General features: G+C 40.2%; 1 protein-coding gene across 17 annotated transcripts in view; it reads right to left on the bottom strand.

Annotated features, from left to right (window-relative positions):
- The window catches only part of ERC1 (ELKS/RAB6-interacting/CAST family member 1), a 518,217-nt gene that overhangs the window by 415,568 nt on the left and 82,821 nt on the right, over positions 1 to 19,828 (bottom strand). For all 17 annotated transcript variants that reach the window (XM_008259816.4, XM_002712778.5, XM_002712779.5 and 14 more), the window contains one exon: positions 5,567 to 5,983. In XM_008259816.4, coding sequence (XP_008258038.1) covers positions 5,567 to 5,983 — 417 coding nt within the window. The remainder of the gene's footprint in view (positions 1 to 5,566; positions 5,984 to 19,828) is intronic.

Here is a 19,828-nt window from a genome sequence, read left to right as displayed (position 1 = left end):
GGAAGCTGGATTGGAGGCAGAGCAGCTGGGACTCCTCTAGGCACTCTGATATGGGATGCTGGCATTGAAGGCAGCAGCTTAACACGCTGCACCACAATGCCAGCCCCTTTAACACAGATTTTAAAGTTACAAAGTGTTTTCAAAACTTTTTCTAAATCTGATAACTTTGGTTAATGGTGACTGACAGAATATTTCTAAAGACATACTGACAACTAAAGTTAACATGAGAAATACTAACAATGTATTTCAATGGAAGTTAATGACAAAATGAACAGGACTGCATTAGGGAATATACAAGCAAACACCCAGACTGCTGTTTTACAGATTATAATATGCCATCAAGTGTAAGATATAATTCAACTTCATATTATTAAAAAGGGGAAAACTGTGAGTCTTAGAATTGATGAAATATGGATTTCTTTAAAAGATGGGCAATAATCAAATAATAAATTCCAAGACTATACTAGTCTTACCTACTCATAATTCCTTTCTTGACATACTGGTGATATAATGTCACTTAATATCAGCCACATCAACAGTCACTTCAAGTCACCACTCACTAACGCTAGATTAGAAAAGTTAAGTTCCTTACTAAACTTCCTTGTTCACTCTTGACTTTCTCTCTCCCCCATTTGCACTTGACACAATCATGGTATCACACCCTTGATGAAACACTGACCTGGTTTTCTCTCGCACTGTGAATAGAACTGTAACATTATCTTCAAGGATCAGGAAGTCAGGTTCTTTGTCTCCTACAAGGCTTTGATTTTGCTTTTTCTCATTGCTATTTGCTTAGTTCTTTGGACACGGTTGGCGCCCAATAAATATTTGATGAGTAGAATGAAATCTAGCTGTGGTTACCTCTCTAACTTATTTCACCAAGTCTTTCTTTTTCACAATATGCTCTTGCACTCTAGTCTTCTTCCTGTCCCCTCAAAATTCCTTCCTATCAAGCCTTTGAAACTGTTACTCCAGGAGATGATTTTAACGAAATGCTTGAAAACCTAACTGCTCCTCTCTCTTCAGATTTCCAGTTAAAGGGCACCTCCTCAAAGACACTTTGACTATGCTATAGTATGGGTGTAGTCTGTTCCCCAACGGGTTATGTGCTACAGGCTAGATCCTCAGTGTGAGGTGGTGAAGTAGTAGGACGTTCAAGAAGCGAGGGGTCCTTAGGTCACCTCTGTCTTGCTTTCTGGCTTCCTATCAGATGATTAATCCCTTCTTCCTATATGCAATAATGCACTCCCACCACCAGCACATCATCTGGCATGAGGTCTTCACCAGAGCCAGGAAGAAACCAACACTATGCCCTGGAACCTCGAGAATTGTGAACTAAATAAACCTCTTTTCTACAGAGCTAACCTGCCTCAGGCATTTTATTACAATAACAGAAAGCAGACTAACATATTAAATGAACAATCAAGAAGCATACACGTTAAGTATATTATAATATGATTGGGTCTATCTACAAATATATACAAAACTACACAAAGACACCACAGAATTAGAATTTGACTAAATTCTGAAGACGAGTAGGAAAAACAAAAATGAGAAAGGGCTCCTAAACATTTTTTCTAAAGTGATTATTTCCACTTGCTTTTAACTTTAAGCTGTATGGCTGTTTCCTGTAAGATGATGTTATGTTACTAATGGCAACTGAAATTTATGTGTTGGTACGACTTTAAGGCCTATATTTCTTTCTATACTGTGTGTGTAAGACAATACTTGTAGAATTTCTTGTTGTTTGAAAATCAGTTTTAAATTCTTAGTTTTTTCTCTACTGCTTTTTCAAATTCAACATATTTCTCATCATATTCAGCCAGAATAACACTTTGGCTTTCCATAATCCTTAGCTATTCAATATTTACAAACCCAAAAACTAATAAAGAACTAGCATAAGCTGAAATATTCAGAATAATATAAGCTTCATTGAAAAGCTCAATATGTGGCACAGCAGGTTAAGCTGCTGCCTATGATGTTAGCATCCCATAAGGGGGGCAGTTCAAGTTCTAGCTGCTCTACTTCCAACCCAGCTCCCCACTGATGCACCTAGGAAGGTAGCAGAAGATAGCCAAAGTGATTGGGCCCCTGTACCCATGTGGGAGAACCAGATGAAGCTCTTGGCTCCTGGCTTCAGCCTGGACCAGCCCTAGCCATTGGAGCTGGAGAGTGAACCAGCAACAGATAGAAAATGGATCTTCTCTCTCCCTCTGTAACTCTGCTTTTCAAATAAATATGTTTTCTTAAAATTTTTAAAAAAAGAAAGTTCAACTTGATGCTGGTACAGTTTTCATGTTGCATGCTCTTTGAGATTATGAGAATTTAACAGTGATCTATGGCCTGGTTCTGGATTATCTTATTAAAATGTGAAGTCTTTAAAGCAAACTGAGAGGCGGGGCTGGCGCTGTGGTTCAGCGAGTTAATGCCCTTGCCTGAAGCGCCGGCATCCCATATGGGCACTGGTTTGAGTCCCGGCTGCTCCTCTTCCAATCCAGCTCTCTGCTATGGCCTGAGAAAGCAGTGGAAGATGGCCCAAGATGTTGGGCCCCTGCACCCACATGGGAGACCTGGAAGAAGCTCCTGGCTCCTGGCCCCTGGCTTTGGATCGGCACAGCTCCAACCGTTGCGGCCATCTGGGAAGTGAACCATTGGACAGAAGACCTTTCTCTCTCTCTGCCTCTCCTCTTTCTCTGTATAACTCTGACTTTCAAACAAATAAATAAATATTAAAAAAATTTTTTCAAAAAAAAATAAAGTAAACTGAGGGGCAAAGCAAGTCCAGCAGCTACCTGGACTCCCACATCCCACACAGGAATGCCTGGCATGGAGTCCCAGCTACTCTGCTTCCAATCCAGCTTCCAGCTAATGCTCCTGGGAAGCAGCAGATGATGGCTCAAATACTTGCATGGCTGCCACCCATGTGGAAGCCCCTGATGGAGTTCTCAATTCCTGGGTTAGAACTGGCCCAGCCCTGACCATTACAGACATCTGGGAAATGAAGTAATGGATGGAAGATATCTGTCTCTTCTTTTTGCCCTACCCTCTCCTTCTCCCTCTCTCCATCACCCTCCCCATCTCTCTCCCTCTCTCACCCCCTCTCCATCTCACTCTGACCTTCAAATAAATAAATCTTTTTAAAAAGATATATAGTGGGCTGGCATTGTGGCATACTGGGTAAAGCTGCTGCCTGCAATACCAACATCCCATGTGGACACTGGTTCATTTCCTCGCTGCTCCACTTACAATCCAGCTCCAGCTAAAGGCCTGGGAAAAGTATCAGAAGATGGCCCAAGTGTTTGGACCCCTGCCACCCATGTGGGAGGCCTGAAGAAGCTCCTGGTTCCTGGCTCTGGCCTGGCCCAGACCTGGCAGCTGCGGCCATCTGGGGAGTGAACCAGCGCATGGAAGACCTCAATCTCTCCCTCTCTAACTCTGACTTTCAAATAAACAAACAAATCTTAGGGAAAAAAAAAAAAAAAAAAAAAAAAGAAAGAAACTGAAAGAAATTCAGGATATGCCTGTAACATGGTAATTAGAAAATATTCTAAAATAATATGGTGTGATACTTTGAAGAGCATAACATGTATACAGTTGCTAATTAACCCTAAGAATACAATACACATTGCTGGGAAGATAAAGAGATTCAACCACTCTGGAGGTCAAATTTATTCAAAATTTCAAAAATGCACATACCTATGGACAAATTTCCTTAAAGAAAAAGTTAAGGATATACACTGCAGCACAGTTTTATAATACTATGGAAGCTAATAGTGGCCTGAAATTTCAACAGCAGAGGTATTCAAATAAATAAAGTGAAATATGATAAAGTCATGTGAAATTGCCAAAGTCTACAAGTACTGACAGCAAAGACTGGTCAAGATAAATTTTTAGGGCCAGCGCCGTGGCTCACTTGGCTAATCCTCCACCTGCAGCACCAACATCCCATATGGGCACTGAGTTCTAGTCCCGGTTGCTCCTCTTCCAGTCCAGCTCTCTGCTGTGGCCCGGGAGGGCAGTGGAGGATGGCCCAAATCCTTGGGCACCTGCATCCGTGTGGGAGACCAGGAGGAAACACCTGGCTCCTGGCTTCGGATCGGCATAGCTCTGGCTGTAGTGGTCATTTGGGGGGTAAGCCAACAGAAGGAAGACCTTTCTGTCTCTCTCTCTCACTGTCTAACTCTGTCAAATAAAAAAAAAAAAAAAAAAAACTTATAAACAAGAAAAGTAGTTGTTATTACATTATACATCGCTGCACTAAGATAACAGCCATTAGCTATATGTACATACACAAATATGAATTTCATTAAATTTGATGGCAAATTAACTATATTTAAATAAATTTAAAATTCTATTCCTCACACTTCAGCTGCTGGACCGCCACATGTGACTAGTCATCACCGTATGTGAACACAAATACAGAACATTTCCCCACCATCATAGGAAGTTACACTGAATGATGCTGATGTATAGTATTCCATCTTTTTAAGGGAAAGAAACAGAAAGAATGTATAAATAATAAAAGTGACTAGAAATATACACAAAATAAAAGGTAACAATTATTACCAGGTAATAATACCTTGGGTAAAAGTTTTGCTAACCTATTTTCTAATTCTACTACAATGAACTGCCACGAATTTCCTTGAATTTTTAAAAATAAAATTATTTTTTAAATGAAGTCCATCTTAAAAAATAAAAATACTCATTGTAAATACAATTTCAGATTTTTTCAAAAGGAGAAATTATAGAACAAGCTATAAATTTGGAAGTAATTTGTTTTAATTATTATTTTGCTGCTTTGGAAATATGTTTCGCTTTTAACCATAGGCTTCACAATTCATTTGAAAAGAAATCAGACTCGTACTAACACAATTTGGAGATTTCCCCCCATCAAAATGTGAAAATTGTCTGAATTATGACTATATGTGGAAAAGTTATTATAGCTGTTGCTTTTTTTAATATAAGGTGAGTTATTCTTATATGCTTTATTTAAATGCAGATAACCTAGAAAAGTGAAAACCTATCAATAGCCACAGAGATCAGATAAAGTCTCAGTTTTCTAAGTAAGTAACTGTGTCTCTGATTCTTTCTACCTGTGCCTCCATGACAGCAAATAATTTTTATCACTTATCTCTTCCAGGAAAGCAACAGTTTCCATGGAAACCACAAGGCAAACATCCATCGCTGCTGCCAAGGACTTCATTAGCAAATGTAAACAGGTAACTGCTTCTTTCTCTTATTAACATTTCAAGATTGGGCAACAGTTAGCTGCTCTGATTCTGGTTTTGCTGTCTCTATGAACAAACTTAGAGTTGAGTAACAAACCAGAACTCTCTGTTCTTCCAGCACAGAGGCAGGGGACTCAAAAAGTTATGGAGCCACAGTACATACCAAACAGTGTCTGCCCACACAGAGAGACCAATCAGAGCAGCAATCAAGCGCTTAAATACAGAAGACAGAATTCCCTTCCACTAGCACAGCAGAACACACAAGGTAGGTAAGCCAAGACGTTGATCGTCAGGAAAAGTAGTCGTAAATTACACCAACCAAGAAAGTGATCACTCACCTCTCTCAACATATTGTTCTCCTTCTCCTTCTGCTCCAAAAGACCTTCCAGGTGGTGCACGTGCATCTCCGCCTCGGCCAGCCGTCTTGTCCTCTCATGGTCCTCCTCTGTAGCCTTGGCGGAGAGTCCTTTGCTCTGCAACATCTCCAGAAGTTTCTTAATGGATTCATCCCGAGCGTTGAGGGTCTGCTTCTGCGTCTCAATACGCAGTTCCATTTCCTCCAGAGTCTTCCGAAGAAGGAACAGCTCTTTGGCCTGCCTCTCATGCTCGGCATGCAGCCTCTGGAAGTTCTCCTCTGTCAGCTCGGCCAGACAGGGCTCACCTGTCCTGCTGCTACTATCTTGCTGAAACAACTGATTCAGGTCCCTCTGGATCCGCAGTTCGTCCTGGAGAGCCTGGATCGTCATCTGCATATGCTAGAACCAAGATAAAAACAGCATTCTAAATCAGCATTTGTCTCTCTTTAGCAGTAATAGGGCACACTGGGGTCAGGAGGCTGAAAATAGCCACAAGGTTTCTCAGAAACCTACATTCAGGAAATAAGGATTCACCTTAGTCTGTTTCATAGCTTCTTTTAAAAAATTGAGAAAATCTACAAAATGACAGTATATTAACTTGCATTTATTGCCAGTACATCATACAAAAGTTAAAACAAACATACTTGGGGCCAACGCTGTGGCACAGCGGGTTAAAGTCCCGACCTGCAGCACCAGCATCCCATATGGGCACAGTTCGAGTCCCAGCTGCTCCACCTCCAATCTAGCTCCCTGCTAATGTGCCTGTGAAAGCACCAGAGGAAGGTCCAAGTGCTTGGGCCCTTGCACCCATGTGGGAGACCTGAAAGAAACTCCTGGCTCCTGACTGTGGATCAGCTCAGCTCCAGCCATTATGGCCATTTGGATGAAGGTCAGTCTCTCTCTCTCTCTCTCCAACTAATCTTCCAAATAAATAAAGTAAATCTTTAAAAAAAAAAAAAAAAAAAAAACATTAAAAAACCCCATACTTGCCTATCTCGCAGACATTCATAATGATCAGCCAAAAACCAAGGCACTGAATTTAGTGAGATTTCCAAGACATGTATATTGGAGGAATTTCCATTTGGGAACTCTGCTCCTTACACTTTGCAAAACAATCCCGCATCCTATACTTCTTTTTTTCTTTTTTTGAGACACAGCAAGCACTCCCATCCTCTGGTTCACTCCTCAAATGCCTGCCAACAGATGAGGCTAGACCACCAAAGCTGGAAGCCAGAAACTCAATCCAATCTCCTACTTGGATGACAAGAACCCAATCACTTGAGCTATCACTGCAGTCTCCCATATGTGCATGAGTCAGGACCTGGAGTCAGACATTATTAAATCCAGGGACTCTGACATGGGACGCAGGCACCTTAACCAGTGTCTTAACCACTAGGCTAAATGCTCATCCCACATTCCAAACTGTACGGCAACATCTACTAGCATACTTTGCACTGTTAACACTCAGTTTGATTTGATTTGAAAAGTGGAAAAATAGTTACAGAAAATGCACTCCAAGACTGTGCTATTATTACACCAAGCTGTATGTCAATGATATTGTGAACAACAGTAATAAAAACCTTAATTATGTGACAAAGACTATGATTTTTATTTTAAACACACACATCTGCAAAAATAATGACAAATCACAATAACCTTTTCTATATCTTAGATAAACATAGGAAGCTCCTCTTAAGCAGTACTTCCAACAGATAACTATCATTAGCTTCTTGGAACAAGAGAACACTTTGAAGCAATTTATCCTGGTTCCTAACATAACACAACTATGTAGTCTAAAAACATTTTTAGTTATAGAAAAAGTGTACTATGAATACATGAAAATGATCACCATCACAAACAATGCATCACAAAAAAATGAATGTACTAGTCATCAAGATGACTAAGGTAGAGAAAATTTCAGTATTTTACCCCATTATTATGTTAAATTAATTTTTCCTGAAACATGCGAATACATAAACTAAGAGGCAAAGAGTTTATAACAATTCTTACTTAAGTCTCAGAGTCAAACCTCCACCTTCCTCAAGTTGTCCGATGGTCTTATCTGCTGCACAGCACTGCATGCTCAGCCCTAGAGCAGCACACACCAGATGCCCTGCACTTTACCCTGTTTGTCCTCAATAAGCTTTCTAGGACTTTTTTATTCTCATCTTTTTATCTTAGCCACAGCATAGTACTTGGTATGATAAATGCTCAATACATTTCTGAATGAAATTCAGAACAAATTTTGTGGAATCATTTCAAATACCTATAAAGTTATCTCTCTTCCCTAAAGAATATATAGTAAAAAAATATTCGATGCTTGAGAAATATTTTCAGATAATTAACAGCGAATAATAATCTTTCAGAATTTTAGTACTGTTCTCATCCAAAAATAAATTTATATACTGGTAAAGCCCAATAGTTGTATACATACACACACTCACCAACACTATATCCTGTTACAAATTTTAAATTAAGAGCAAAAAAGAAAAAAAAAAGCACTTATTTTACATGCAATATACTCAAATGTTCAGAACCCAACGAGTAACTGTAGAACAGACCTAAGAATATTTAATAATGTCTATGAAAAGATGGGCTGATTTCTATCATTTTAGAAGAGTAAACTAGATAAAGTAATTTAATGAGTCTCCAGAGACCTGAGGCACCGGCATCCCACATGGGTGCCAATTTGGGTCCCAGCTGCTCCACTTCCAGTCCGGCTCTCTGCTGTGGCCTGGGAAAGCAGTGGAGGATGGCCCAAGTCCTTGGGCCCCTGCACTCACATGGGAGACCTGGAGGAGGCTCCTGGCTCTGGCTCAGCGCAGCTCCGGCCGTTGCGGCAAATTGGGGAGTGGGCCATTGGATGGAGGCTCTCTCTCTCTCCCTCTCTCTGCCTCTCCTCTCTCTGTGTAACTCTTTCAAATAAATAAATAAATCTTTTTAAAAAAATAAAAAAGACAAATACTAAATCAAAGCAAACTTCTCAGAATGATCTAAATGCCAGCAATAGACACATTAATGCAGGAAAGAACCACGCTAGAACTAAAATGGATGTACTTAATTGTTTAACATTTTTACTGTTCACTTAGAGCTAAGAAAAGTTATTCTCCTCTTAAAAAGATGTCAGAGTAAAGAAAATGAACAACTACACTAAATTTCTTACAACTACTCTCTACTACTAAATTCAGGAAAGAAAAAGAACATCAACCTCTGTGCTCTGAGAACTCAGTACCTAAATCTTAGTGGCGAGATATGCCTGAGAAACACCACTCTAATGCCTAATGTTGATATGAACCTGTTGTTGAATCAATCTTTATGCTAGCACAAACCAGAATGGAAATTAAATGGAGGAAAATACTATAAAAATAGAAAAGTTCTAATGTCATAAATATATTCCATATACTATGGACTTCTTAAGGCAATCAAGAACTAAGTAATGGGCTGGCGCTGTGGCGTAGCATGTTAAGCGCTGCCTGCAGCGCCGGCATCCCGTATGGGTGCTGGTTCAAATCCCAGCTACTCCACTTCCAGTCCAGCTCCCTTCTAATGCACCTGGGAGGCAGCAGAGGATGACCCAAGTGCTTGGGTCCCTGCACCCACATGGGAGACCCGGAAGAAGCTCCTGGCTTCTGGCTTCGGTCAGGCCCAGCACCTGCTGATGTGGCCATTCGGGGAGTGAACCAGCAGATGGAAAGGCTCTTCTCTCTCTCTGTATCTCTCCCTCTCTGTGTATCTCTTCCTTTCAAATAAAATAAATATATCTTTAAGAAAACAAAAATAAAATAACTTAAGTAACAATAAGCCACTATAATACACGTGAGAGAAACCCCAGTTTTTAGTTACCCAGATTCTATGCTAGTTACTATTTACTCTCAACCTTTATTTATGCAGTCTCCTCTACCATTCCCCCTCTTTCACTTCTATCTAAATCTTAGTTGTCCTTTATTTCTCAGCTCAGCCATCACCTCCTTTACAAAGCTTGTTCTGACTCCCCTGAATGAGGCAAAGCCCCTCTATTTCCCAGTGATATTCTCATTCTCATTATAAGGACTACTGCCCTTATAATATGGTATCATTTGTATTATTTTTTGCTTCCCCACCAAATTATGTGCCTCTTAAAGGTTTTAAGACCTGCTCATCTTTGTATCTCTACCACCTAATACCAAGCCCAGCACACCAATGCCCATCCTACCCCAGCTGCTGAATCAAATATTTACATAGTTTACCCTTACTTTCTTAACTAGGCTATAATATTTTCAAATTCAGGATGCCACAGGAGCAACACAGTCCTCACACTCAGCCCCTGCATCCGCCTACACTCTGTCGCCTGTCCTTTACCCTTCACTTGGTAAGGCATTAAACTGGTTTGGCTTCCCACAAAATTGATTCCTAGGAATCTTATCACACTGAGCTAATTAATACGTGGTTCTCTTGCTTCACAGGGCATGAGATATCTCGAGAATATTTCTCTTTTCCTATGTTTGAGTAAGGGAAAAAGAGAATGAGGTGCATCAACCAAAGGAAGCATCAAACAGGTATAATGCCCATGTATAAACATCATAATCTCAATAAAAATGATCAGATTAAATTCTCCAGAGTACCCTTCCTGGAGATTTAGTCAATTTAACCATGAAGTAGCCCTGTTAGTATAGGGACAAATGAGAAAGACAGGCAGGAAGATATGGAGGAATTGGTGGGGGAAGAGAAGTACAGAAACAAAAAAGTGTCCCCAAATCACAAATCAAAATAGCAAAAATACCATACGCTAGGGAACAGGCATTTAGCCTAGTGGTTAAGACATCTGTGTCCCACATCAGAATTCCTGGTATCTATTCTGAGCTCCTAAGTCCAGCTTCCTGTCAATGCAAACACTGGGAGGCAGTAACTGAGTTCCTGCCACCCACTTGGGAGATCCGGATTTAGTTCTTGGCTTCTGGTTCCAGTCCAGCCCAGACAAGCTGTTGTGGGTATTTGGGGAGTGACCCAACAGATGGGTAAACTTGCTTGCCTGCATGCACCACACACACACACACACACACACACACACACTCCCTCTCTGTCTCTCTCATTCTCTGCCTCTCAAATAAGCAAGCAATATCTTTTAAACATTATCATACTAAACAAGCTCAGGTTTGAAAGAGCTTTGTTCCATCAAAAATAACTTCAGGGCAGATGTTTGGCCTCACAGTTTGGAAACCACTTGAGATGCCCACATTCCATATTCAAGTGCCTGGGTTCAAGTTCTGGTGCCATTCCTGAGTCCAGCTCCTTGCTAATTCCCAACCTGGAAGGCAACAAATAATGGCTCAAGTGGTTGAGCCCCTAACAGCCACATGGTGACCTAGATTAAGTTCCCAGTTCAAAGCTTCAGTTTGGCCCAGCCCCAGTTCTTGCAGGCATTTGAGGAGTGACCAGCAGATGCGAGGTCTCTCTCTCTCACCCCCCACACTGTGTGCGTATGTATGTCTGCCTTTCAAATAATAAAGCTAAATAGAATTTTTAACAAACACTATCAAAATTTTTTTAAAATCTTAAAGAGTAAAATCAACTCACAGAAGGACCATTTCATTAGGCATTAACTTAAGAATGCTCTGCAGTCAAAAAGCAGCAGCAGGACCTACAAGGAACTATAAAGACACTGCTCATTCCAGCAGCATCTGCTTTACTCCCTACAACCCCAAAGTTTCAGGCACCTGCAACACAAGTATATGAGGTGCTCAAGATAACCAAATGTGGTCACTGAAATAGTAGTTTATGAATCAACAGGAAAGATGGGTAAAGAACAAAGTGGGGAAGGGAGCCGAATCCTGGTCACCTTCAAGGGGCCCAGTAATGGAGTTTTGGTTTGGTAACGGTGCCGAGCTTCTCCCGACAACAGCAATCCTGGGTGTGTGTGCCTGCCCTTCCTTGGAGCAGCCAACTGCATGCATACTTTCACACATTCACTCATGGCAGCAAGGGAAAAAGGGCTGCCCATTAGTCCTATGAGCAGATTTTGATGGAAAGAAACAGGAGCATCTCTGGAGTCACTATGATGTTTCAAAGGGTGTGGAGAACACAGATTAATAAAGCATTTCCCTTATTGATAAAAAACAACTCAGTATGGTCACTGACCTCAGTCAGAAGGTTATGTGGTGTATCAGACAGCATGTAGTATGACAGTGTTAATGAAAGTAACATAAAAAGAAGAGTTAAGTGCACAGAATCAGGTATGAAAGTGTTAACAGTTAATCTTGGCAAGGCTGTTACTGGAAACAGATTTTGCTGAATGAACATAATTGGAGGCAAGAAGCAAGAAGCAAGAAGCTAGGCATCTGAAGGGAGTCCCTGCTGGCAGTCAGCTGCACACATGCTGTAGAGCTGACAGGGACCAATGTCAGTGCCCAGTAAAGCTGTATCAACACCGAGGCCACTGTGCACTCAAAATTTATCAGAAGCAATGTAATTTTTCTTCCATTTATCACTCTTCCTTTCCTTCAGAGAAAAGAAAAAGGCAAGAAAGTACAGAGACCATGACTCTGGTCAAAGAAGCACACGCACATCACACACACACGGAACAAACAGTTAAGGTGCTTTCACATAAGCTAGCACCACAAAAAAAAAAAAAAAAAAAAAAAAAAAAAGAGGCATCCAAACAAAATTAGTCACATAAATAATTCCCTGGGAAAGGGTAAGTCTAACAAAATTATTCTATGAAAACCAAATCTAGCTACCAAGCAAATCAGAATGAAAATGACACTAGGTAACTGACAGACTATAATAGATAATCCACTGCACAAGACTGATTCCAAATCAGCATATCCCTTTTCACAAGTGTGCTTTTCATATCATACTGCTTGAAACTCTACTACATATTTAGTACACACAAAAAATGCTAGCTAATTCTAAACTGTAAGTCAAGTGTAGAGTAACAGTCCTATCAGTATACATGAAAAGGTTTTAAAAATTTTTTTAAGATTTCTATTTTATTTATTTGAAAAGCAGAGTTACAGAGAGAGAGGGAGAAATAGAGATCTTCCAACCGCTGGTTCACTCCCTAGATGACCACAACAGCCAGGGCTGGGCTAGTCCAAAGCCAGGAGCTCCTTCCAGATATCCTTCGTGGGTGGCACGGGCCCAAACACTTGGGCCATCCACCATTGTTTTTCCCAGGCCTGGAAGGAAGCTGGATCCAAAGTGGAACAGCCAGGACACAAACTGGAGCCCAGTATCACAGGCAGTGGTTTTACCTGCTATGCCACAAGGCTGTCCCCACCTACATTCTTTAATATATTCTTTGTCCTTTACCCTACATTAATAAGGCTTTAAAATGGCTTCCGAGGCTGGCAATGTGGTGCAGTAGGTTAATCCTCCGCCTGTGGTGCTGCCATCCCATATGGGTGCCGGTTCTAGTCCCGGCTGCTCCTCTTCCAATCCAACTCTGCTCTGGCCTGGGAATGCAGTAGAAGATGGCCCAAGTGCTTGGGCTCCTGCACCTGCGTGGGAGACTGGGAAGAAGCACCTGGCTCCTGGCTTTCGATTGACACATCTCTGGCCGTAGCGGCCATTTGGAAGACCTTTCTCTGTCTCTCCCTCTCACTGTCTGCAACTCTCTCAAATAAATAAATAAAATCTTAAAAAAAAAAAAAAAAAAAAAAAAAAAAGAACCAGTAGATACACATGTGAGGATCAAATCAAAGATGCTGGCCTCATTAAGACCAAGGTCTACTCTATTTTAATCAAACCATGTCCCCTGGTAGGGATGACTACCTAAATGAGCTACTTTGAGCAAATCATTTGACTAGCCTCCACAAAATTACTCTACCTATTTTTAAAAGGGGTGGGGGGGCTGGGGGAGGCTGGATTCAGTATTTGCAAAAATTAGTAGAAATCCACCCTTCATTCTAAATACAGCAGTGCTCCCTTTTGTTTCACAGATTGCACTTAAGCTACTAATTCTCAACCCTTGTGAGACATTCCAAAACCCAGAAGTCATTCCCCAGAGACTCTAATTTGATCAGACTTGGGCTTACTTAGCAAAGAGTTTGTTTCTTGCTTTTGCTTTTTAATTGATTTATAACAAGGAGTTTATAATTTACAACTGAGAAACACTACACTTTAAAATTCTTAATGCTGTTCTAACTGTTCTATGAATCTGTAACATTTGAGCCTAGATGATCCAAATCTTAATTCTGACATCCAGAAAGGTCTAAAAGCTTGTAAATTCACTAGAAAAACATGAAGATGGTTTTTAGTTCTTATCTATTCTGGTGTGCTTACACTTATCATTGCAGAAAACATACAAAAGAGAACCATAAAATTCTAATTATATACAAGCCAAGTTCAAAATCATGCAAACTTGACAGTGTTAGCCATCAGGATGATCACAGCGGTATGACTAGAAGAAGTCGTAAGGTCATAAGGAGGTGCTTCAGGGATCTGATAAGACATTTTTTCACCTGGTAGTTGCATATCACAGTATATTCACTTTGTGAAAATTCAAACAATACACACCCAGGACTGGAATACTTTTGTATGTTACATTTTAATACAAATTTTACTTTAAAAACTGTTGCATTACCACATTTGTAAAAATAAATTACCTCTTTCTCTATAACTTCTTGATATACAACAATGCCCAAAACTGGTTGGAGTAACTGTTAAAGAACTCCCCACACTGTCCGCTCACCCAGTGTACAGAAAGTCAATCACTGACATGCGAGTGGTGGAAGAAAGGAGGCCTTTATCACAAAGCACAGAACAAGGACTTTGGCAACTACTACTAAATTCTCTGGCTCCCAGAGGAGTCAGAAGTGAAAGTTCTTTTAAGCTGGGGCTGACAGGTGCATGGTCAGCTCAAGTACAAGTTCCTGGTTGGTCTGTGGTACTCATGGTATTCTTTGCTCAGTCAGGGATACTAAGTTCTTTATGATGAAAAAGGTGGCCTTCAGTCAGTCTAGGAGCTACATGTAGGTGGTCGTTACTTCGTGCCTTCAGCTTGAATTCCCCAAAAGAAACGCCTTCCAGATAACACAGAACATCCACATGTTAATAACTGGAGAAACAAATTACCTCATGAGTTTAGTGATAGCTACAATACTTCCTCAGATTAGGGAGTTAATTTTAGTTAGAGGTTGTTTTGCAATCAAAAAGTATAATATTGTGGTGTAAATATAAGTAATTGTACACAATCCTTTAGTATTTTTCATGGCTACTATCAAATAAATGTCTAAGACTCTTTTACACATGATTTTGTGTTAAGTAGATTATGAGGGTAAATTTTAGGTGTCAACTTGACTGTACTAAAGAATATCTAGACACCTGGAAAAGTATTATTTGGGTGTGCCTGTGAAGGTGTTTCTAAATGAGATTAGCATATAAGAATGAATGGATAGGAGAGAGGACCCAGTCTCATTGTGACCAAGGACCACGAATCGGCTGGAGATCTGAAGTGTATAAATACAGAAGGTAAATTAGGCTCTTGCTCTGAGGACTGGGACAGGTTCAACCCCTGTCTTACACATCAGTCGCCAGCCTTTGGACTCCAGGAATTACACCAGCAGGCCCCTCACTGGTACTCAGGATTTCAGCCTGAACTCAGAGTTATGCCCCTGATCTTCCTGGTTCTGAGGCCTTCAGACTTGAACTGAGCCACACTATCAGCATCTCTGGGGCTCCCGTCCACAGAAGCCTTACCACGGGACTGCCATAATTGTGTGAGCCAATTACCCTAATAAATTCTCCTTCAAATACCTACGCAGATATCCCATTGTTTCTTTCTCTATAGAACCCTAACTAAGACAGATTTTGGTACCAGGATTGAGGCTGTTATTCTATCTAAAAATGTTCAGACAGCTTTGGAACTGGTTAACTGGCAGATTTTGGAAGTTTAAGCAAGAAAAGCCCAGGATTCTATAAGCAGAACATCATGAGTGATCTGGTGAAGGCTCAAAAGATGAGGAAACTAGGAAAGTGATAGAAAATCTCCACGGTCATGATCAGAGTATTATCAGAATGTGGACAGTAAAGGCCATGCTGATGAGGTTTCAGACAGAAATGAGGATCCTATGGGGAACTGAATCTTGCTGTACCATGGTGAATAACCTGGCTTTACTGTGTCCTTGTGCTCAGACTTCATGAGAGACCAAACATAAAGATAATAGATTAGCTATTTTTGGAGGAAGAGATTTCAAAATAGCAAAGCATTTAGGCTGCAAAATGGGTATTACTGGCTGCTTTTACTGAGTTTTACAGTAAGATTCAGAAGCAAAAGAAACCATAGCCAAAAGATCCAGAAAATTCACAGCTTGACCAAAGAAAGAAAGAAGAAAAAGCTTACCCCCATTTCTAAGATTTTTGAGGCTACTCCTTCCATCACAGGCCCAGGGGCCTTGGAAGAGCATAATTATTTCATGAAACCCCAGAATGCTTTCCAAGAGCTCACTCAAGGATTTACTTCCCTCTGTTCAGCTGCAGAAGCACTCCGGGGCTGTAGGCTCTGGCACTGTCCACATAACGCTGGTTTTACAGGCATACAGGTTAAAATTGATTAGGTTTGTGAGCTGGAAGACTATCCCTTCACCACGCCCCCTGTGTGACCTCACGCCCTACCTGGCCACACCTGAGTGCCCACCGGCCAATCAGGTCAATTAACCACTCCCCTTTGGAAGTGGGTTAAAAGCCTGGGACATGGTGTGTCCTGGCCCTTCTCTTCTTCCCTGGCCTCTTGCCAGAAGGAGGCTTGCTGTAGCCCTGTGCCTTCGGGCTACACGCCCTAGACTTCTAGGCCTTGATGCTCCTCCACGTGGCTGGTTCCTGGTGCTCAGTATGAACCCAGATTTACCTCACTCTTTTAAATAAAGCTCTCACTTTCCTATGCACCTTTCGCACTAAATAAAAGCCTAAAATGTACCATGCTGCCTCGTTTATCTGTGCTGGTATTTAGAATCCTTCTCTAAATACTAGGCAAGAACCCTCTTGGGCTTATTATATTGGGGATTTATTAATAAGCATATGGTGATATCATATGGCACCCCAAATTCCGGTAACATATGTGGCATCCCAGATGGCACTTCTGGGAAACTTCAAGGGGTCACATTTTCGCATAAATTTTAGGGGGTCATTCCCGATATCACTTCCACACTCCTTCTCATGCACTGCTTTTTGCTGTGCCCAACTAATGGGGCCACCCAATCTTGGACAATGAAGCTCTACTACCATGAGCTGAGGTAAACCATGTTCCTTATAAATTCCCTGTCATAAGTGCTTCACTATATAATAAAAAGCTGATTTATAGATTTCTTAAAGCTCTTCAAAACAAAATTTTTTGAAAAATTAATTAAGAAACAATCAATTTAGGTAGCAAACAGTACAAAAGATTGCTTCATGTTTTAGCAACCTTGTTGAAAGCAAATAAAAATATCATATGAGGGGTGGGATTTTGGTATAGTCCCTGGGATACCTGCATCCCTTATCAGAATGCTTGGTTGAGTCCACACTATTCTGCTTCCAATACAGCTTCTTGCTAATGCATAACCTGGAAGAAGCTAATGCATAACCTGGGAAGTAGAAGGTTTTGGCTCAACTACCTGGGACCTTGCCACACACATGGGAGACTCAGATTGAGTTCCAGGCTACTGGCTTCAGACTAGCACAGCCCTGGTTCTTGTGGGCATATGGGGAAAGAATCAGTAAATGGAAGTATTCTCTCTCTCCAGCTCTCTGTGCCATTCAAATTAAACTTTCAAATTAAAAAAAAAAAAAAAAAAAAAACATGAAAATACCATATGAAATCTTCATGGGGTATTTTAAAGAAAATAACTTTGCTTTCCTGAGTGCCAATTCTATGACATAAACCCAAATAAATACATACATTTCAAACAGACATTAACTCCTGCATCCACAGTGTAGAGATTATACTTTCTTAGTTGTATTTGCAATGTAAATACCTGGATCTAGGATCACAAAAGCTTTCACAATCACTTCAGCTGACTGCACACTTTCAAGAGAAGCAGTTCATATCTATGTTAGAAAGCACTATTTATGAACAGCACTATAGCACAGCAAGTTAAACTGCTGTCTGCAAATCCAACATCCCATATGGGGTGCCAATTCATGTCCTGGCTGCTCCACTTCAAATCCTACTCCCTGCTAATGGCCTGGAAAAGCAGTGGAAGATGGCCCAAATGTCTGGGCGCCTGCCACCCACATGGGAGATCCAGAAGTTCCTGGCTTCAGCCTGGCCTAGCACAGGCCATAGCAGCCATTTGGGGAATGAATCAAAGAAATGAACCAGGCCAGCTCTGTGGCTCACTTGGCTAATCCTCCGCCTGCGGCACTGGCACCCCGGGTTCTAGTCCCAGTTGCTCCTCTTCCAGTCTAGCTCTCTGCTGTGGCCTGGGAGTGCAGTGGAGGATGGCCCAAGTCCTTGGGTCCCTGCACCCGCATGAGAGACCAGAAGAAAGCACCCAGCTCCTGGCTTCAGACTGGCACAGCGCTGGCCGCGGCAGCCACTAGGGGAGTGAAAGAAATGAACCAGATGCTCACTCTGTAACTCTTTCCAATAAATAATCTTTTTTTAAAAATGAAAGAAAGCACTACTGTGAAACTTAAGATTTGGACTTCACAAAAATTTAAAATTAATGCTTATCAAAAGAGATTGTTACAAAAATAATAACCTCACACTGGCAAAAATGGTAACTTTCAAAAAACTTGTATCAAGAACATATAAACTGGTAGCCTGGCTAAGTCTTAGCTTGTGTTCAGGAACATAGGTATTTAAAATGTCACATCTGCATGAAGCTTCAAATTTTTAATTTTATTTAAGACAGTAAAGAGAGTTTATATAATATGTTCTAAGAGGTAGCTACTTTATAAAGTATCTTAAGCAAAAGTGTATAATATATTCAGCAAAACTGTATCAGCAATTATAGACTGTTCTTTATAGAGCATTTACTTGAAGTTTTTCAGTAGTTCCTGAAAATTTGGTCATGGAAGTTGAATGTAAGGGAAATATGCTTATTGGCTGCTTTTTATTTATACAGAATGGAAAAATAAAAATGAGTTTCTGACAGTCAAAAAAAAAGAACATATAAACAACTTACAACTCAAAAACTAAAAAATATCCAACTGTTCTAAAAGGCAAAAGGCTTAGAACTTTCAAATAGGAAGATATACTAGTAGGCAACAAGCAAATGGAAAGTGACGAATATCATTAGTCATTCATTAAAGGAAATACAATTTAAAATCACAACAGACTACAACTACACACCCATCAGAATGGCTAAGATTTACACAACAATGCCAAATGTTGTTGAGAATGTAAAGCAACTACAATATGAAATTATAGCAACATTTTTGAAATTGTTCTGAGAGTTTCTCATTAAAATTAGATATGCAGCCATCCTATGACCTAGCAATTCCACTTTTAGGTATTTCCCTGAAGAGAAATGAAAACATATGTCCACAAACACACATATATAAAAATGTTTCTATAGCTTCAATCATAACAGCCAAAGAAGTGGAAACAACCCAAACATCCATCAATAGGAAAATGGATAAACTAATTATGCCAGATCCATTATAACAGACTACCATTCAGTATTAAAAAGGTAACTACAGATACGTACAATACAGATAAATGTCAAAATCAATATGCAAGCAAGAGAAGGCAGACACAATAAAATGAAGACTATATTACTTCCTTTATATTTAATTTTAAAATGGGCAAAATTAATGGAAGATAAAGGAATCAGACACTAGTTGCTGGGGACAGGATTATTCTGAGTGGAAGGGGTTCAAGGGAGCCTTGTGAAATGATTGACATGATCTATATGGTGACAGGACTGCAGATGATGGAAATATTGGCATCTGTGAAAACTCATGAAACTGTGATGGATAAGATGTGTGCTTTTTACATAGTATAAACTATACCTCAACAATACACGTTAAAAGAGAAAAGCAAAAATTATCAAGATTAAAAAAGGAAAAATAAATATTCAAAATATTCAAGAGAATTAATAATGCCCAACCAACCTTTAATACAAATTACAAACCTGTAATAATTTACCTAGTACTAGAAAAACAGTATCAACAAACAGATCAATGAACAGACCTTGCAATGTATAAGCACTTAATGACCAAAAGAAATGCTACAAACTAAAAGGAAAGAGACTGATCATTTATCACACAGTGTTCAGAAACCCATTCAATTATTAGGAAAATATCAAAATATCAAAAAAATTATCTCCTCATACACAAATACAA

Source organism: Oryctolagus cuniculus, chromosome 9, assembly GCF_964237555.1.
Source record: "Oryctolagus cuniculus chromosome 9, mOryCun1.1, whole genome shotgun sequence".
Lineage (NCBI taxonomy): Eukaryota > Metazoa > Chordata > Mammalia > Lagomorpha > Leporidae > Oryctolagus > Oryctolagus cuniculus.
Note: the sequence above shows the minus strand (reverse complement) of the source record. Positions and strands in the feature narration are given on the sequence as shown.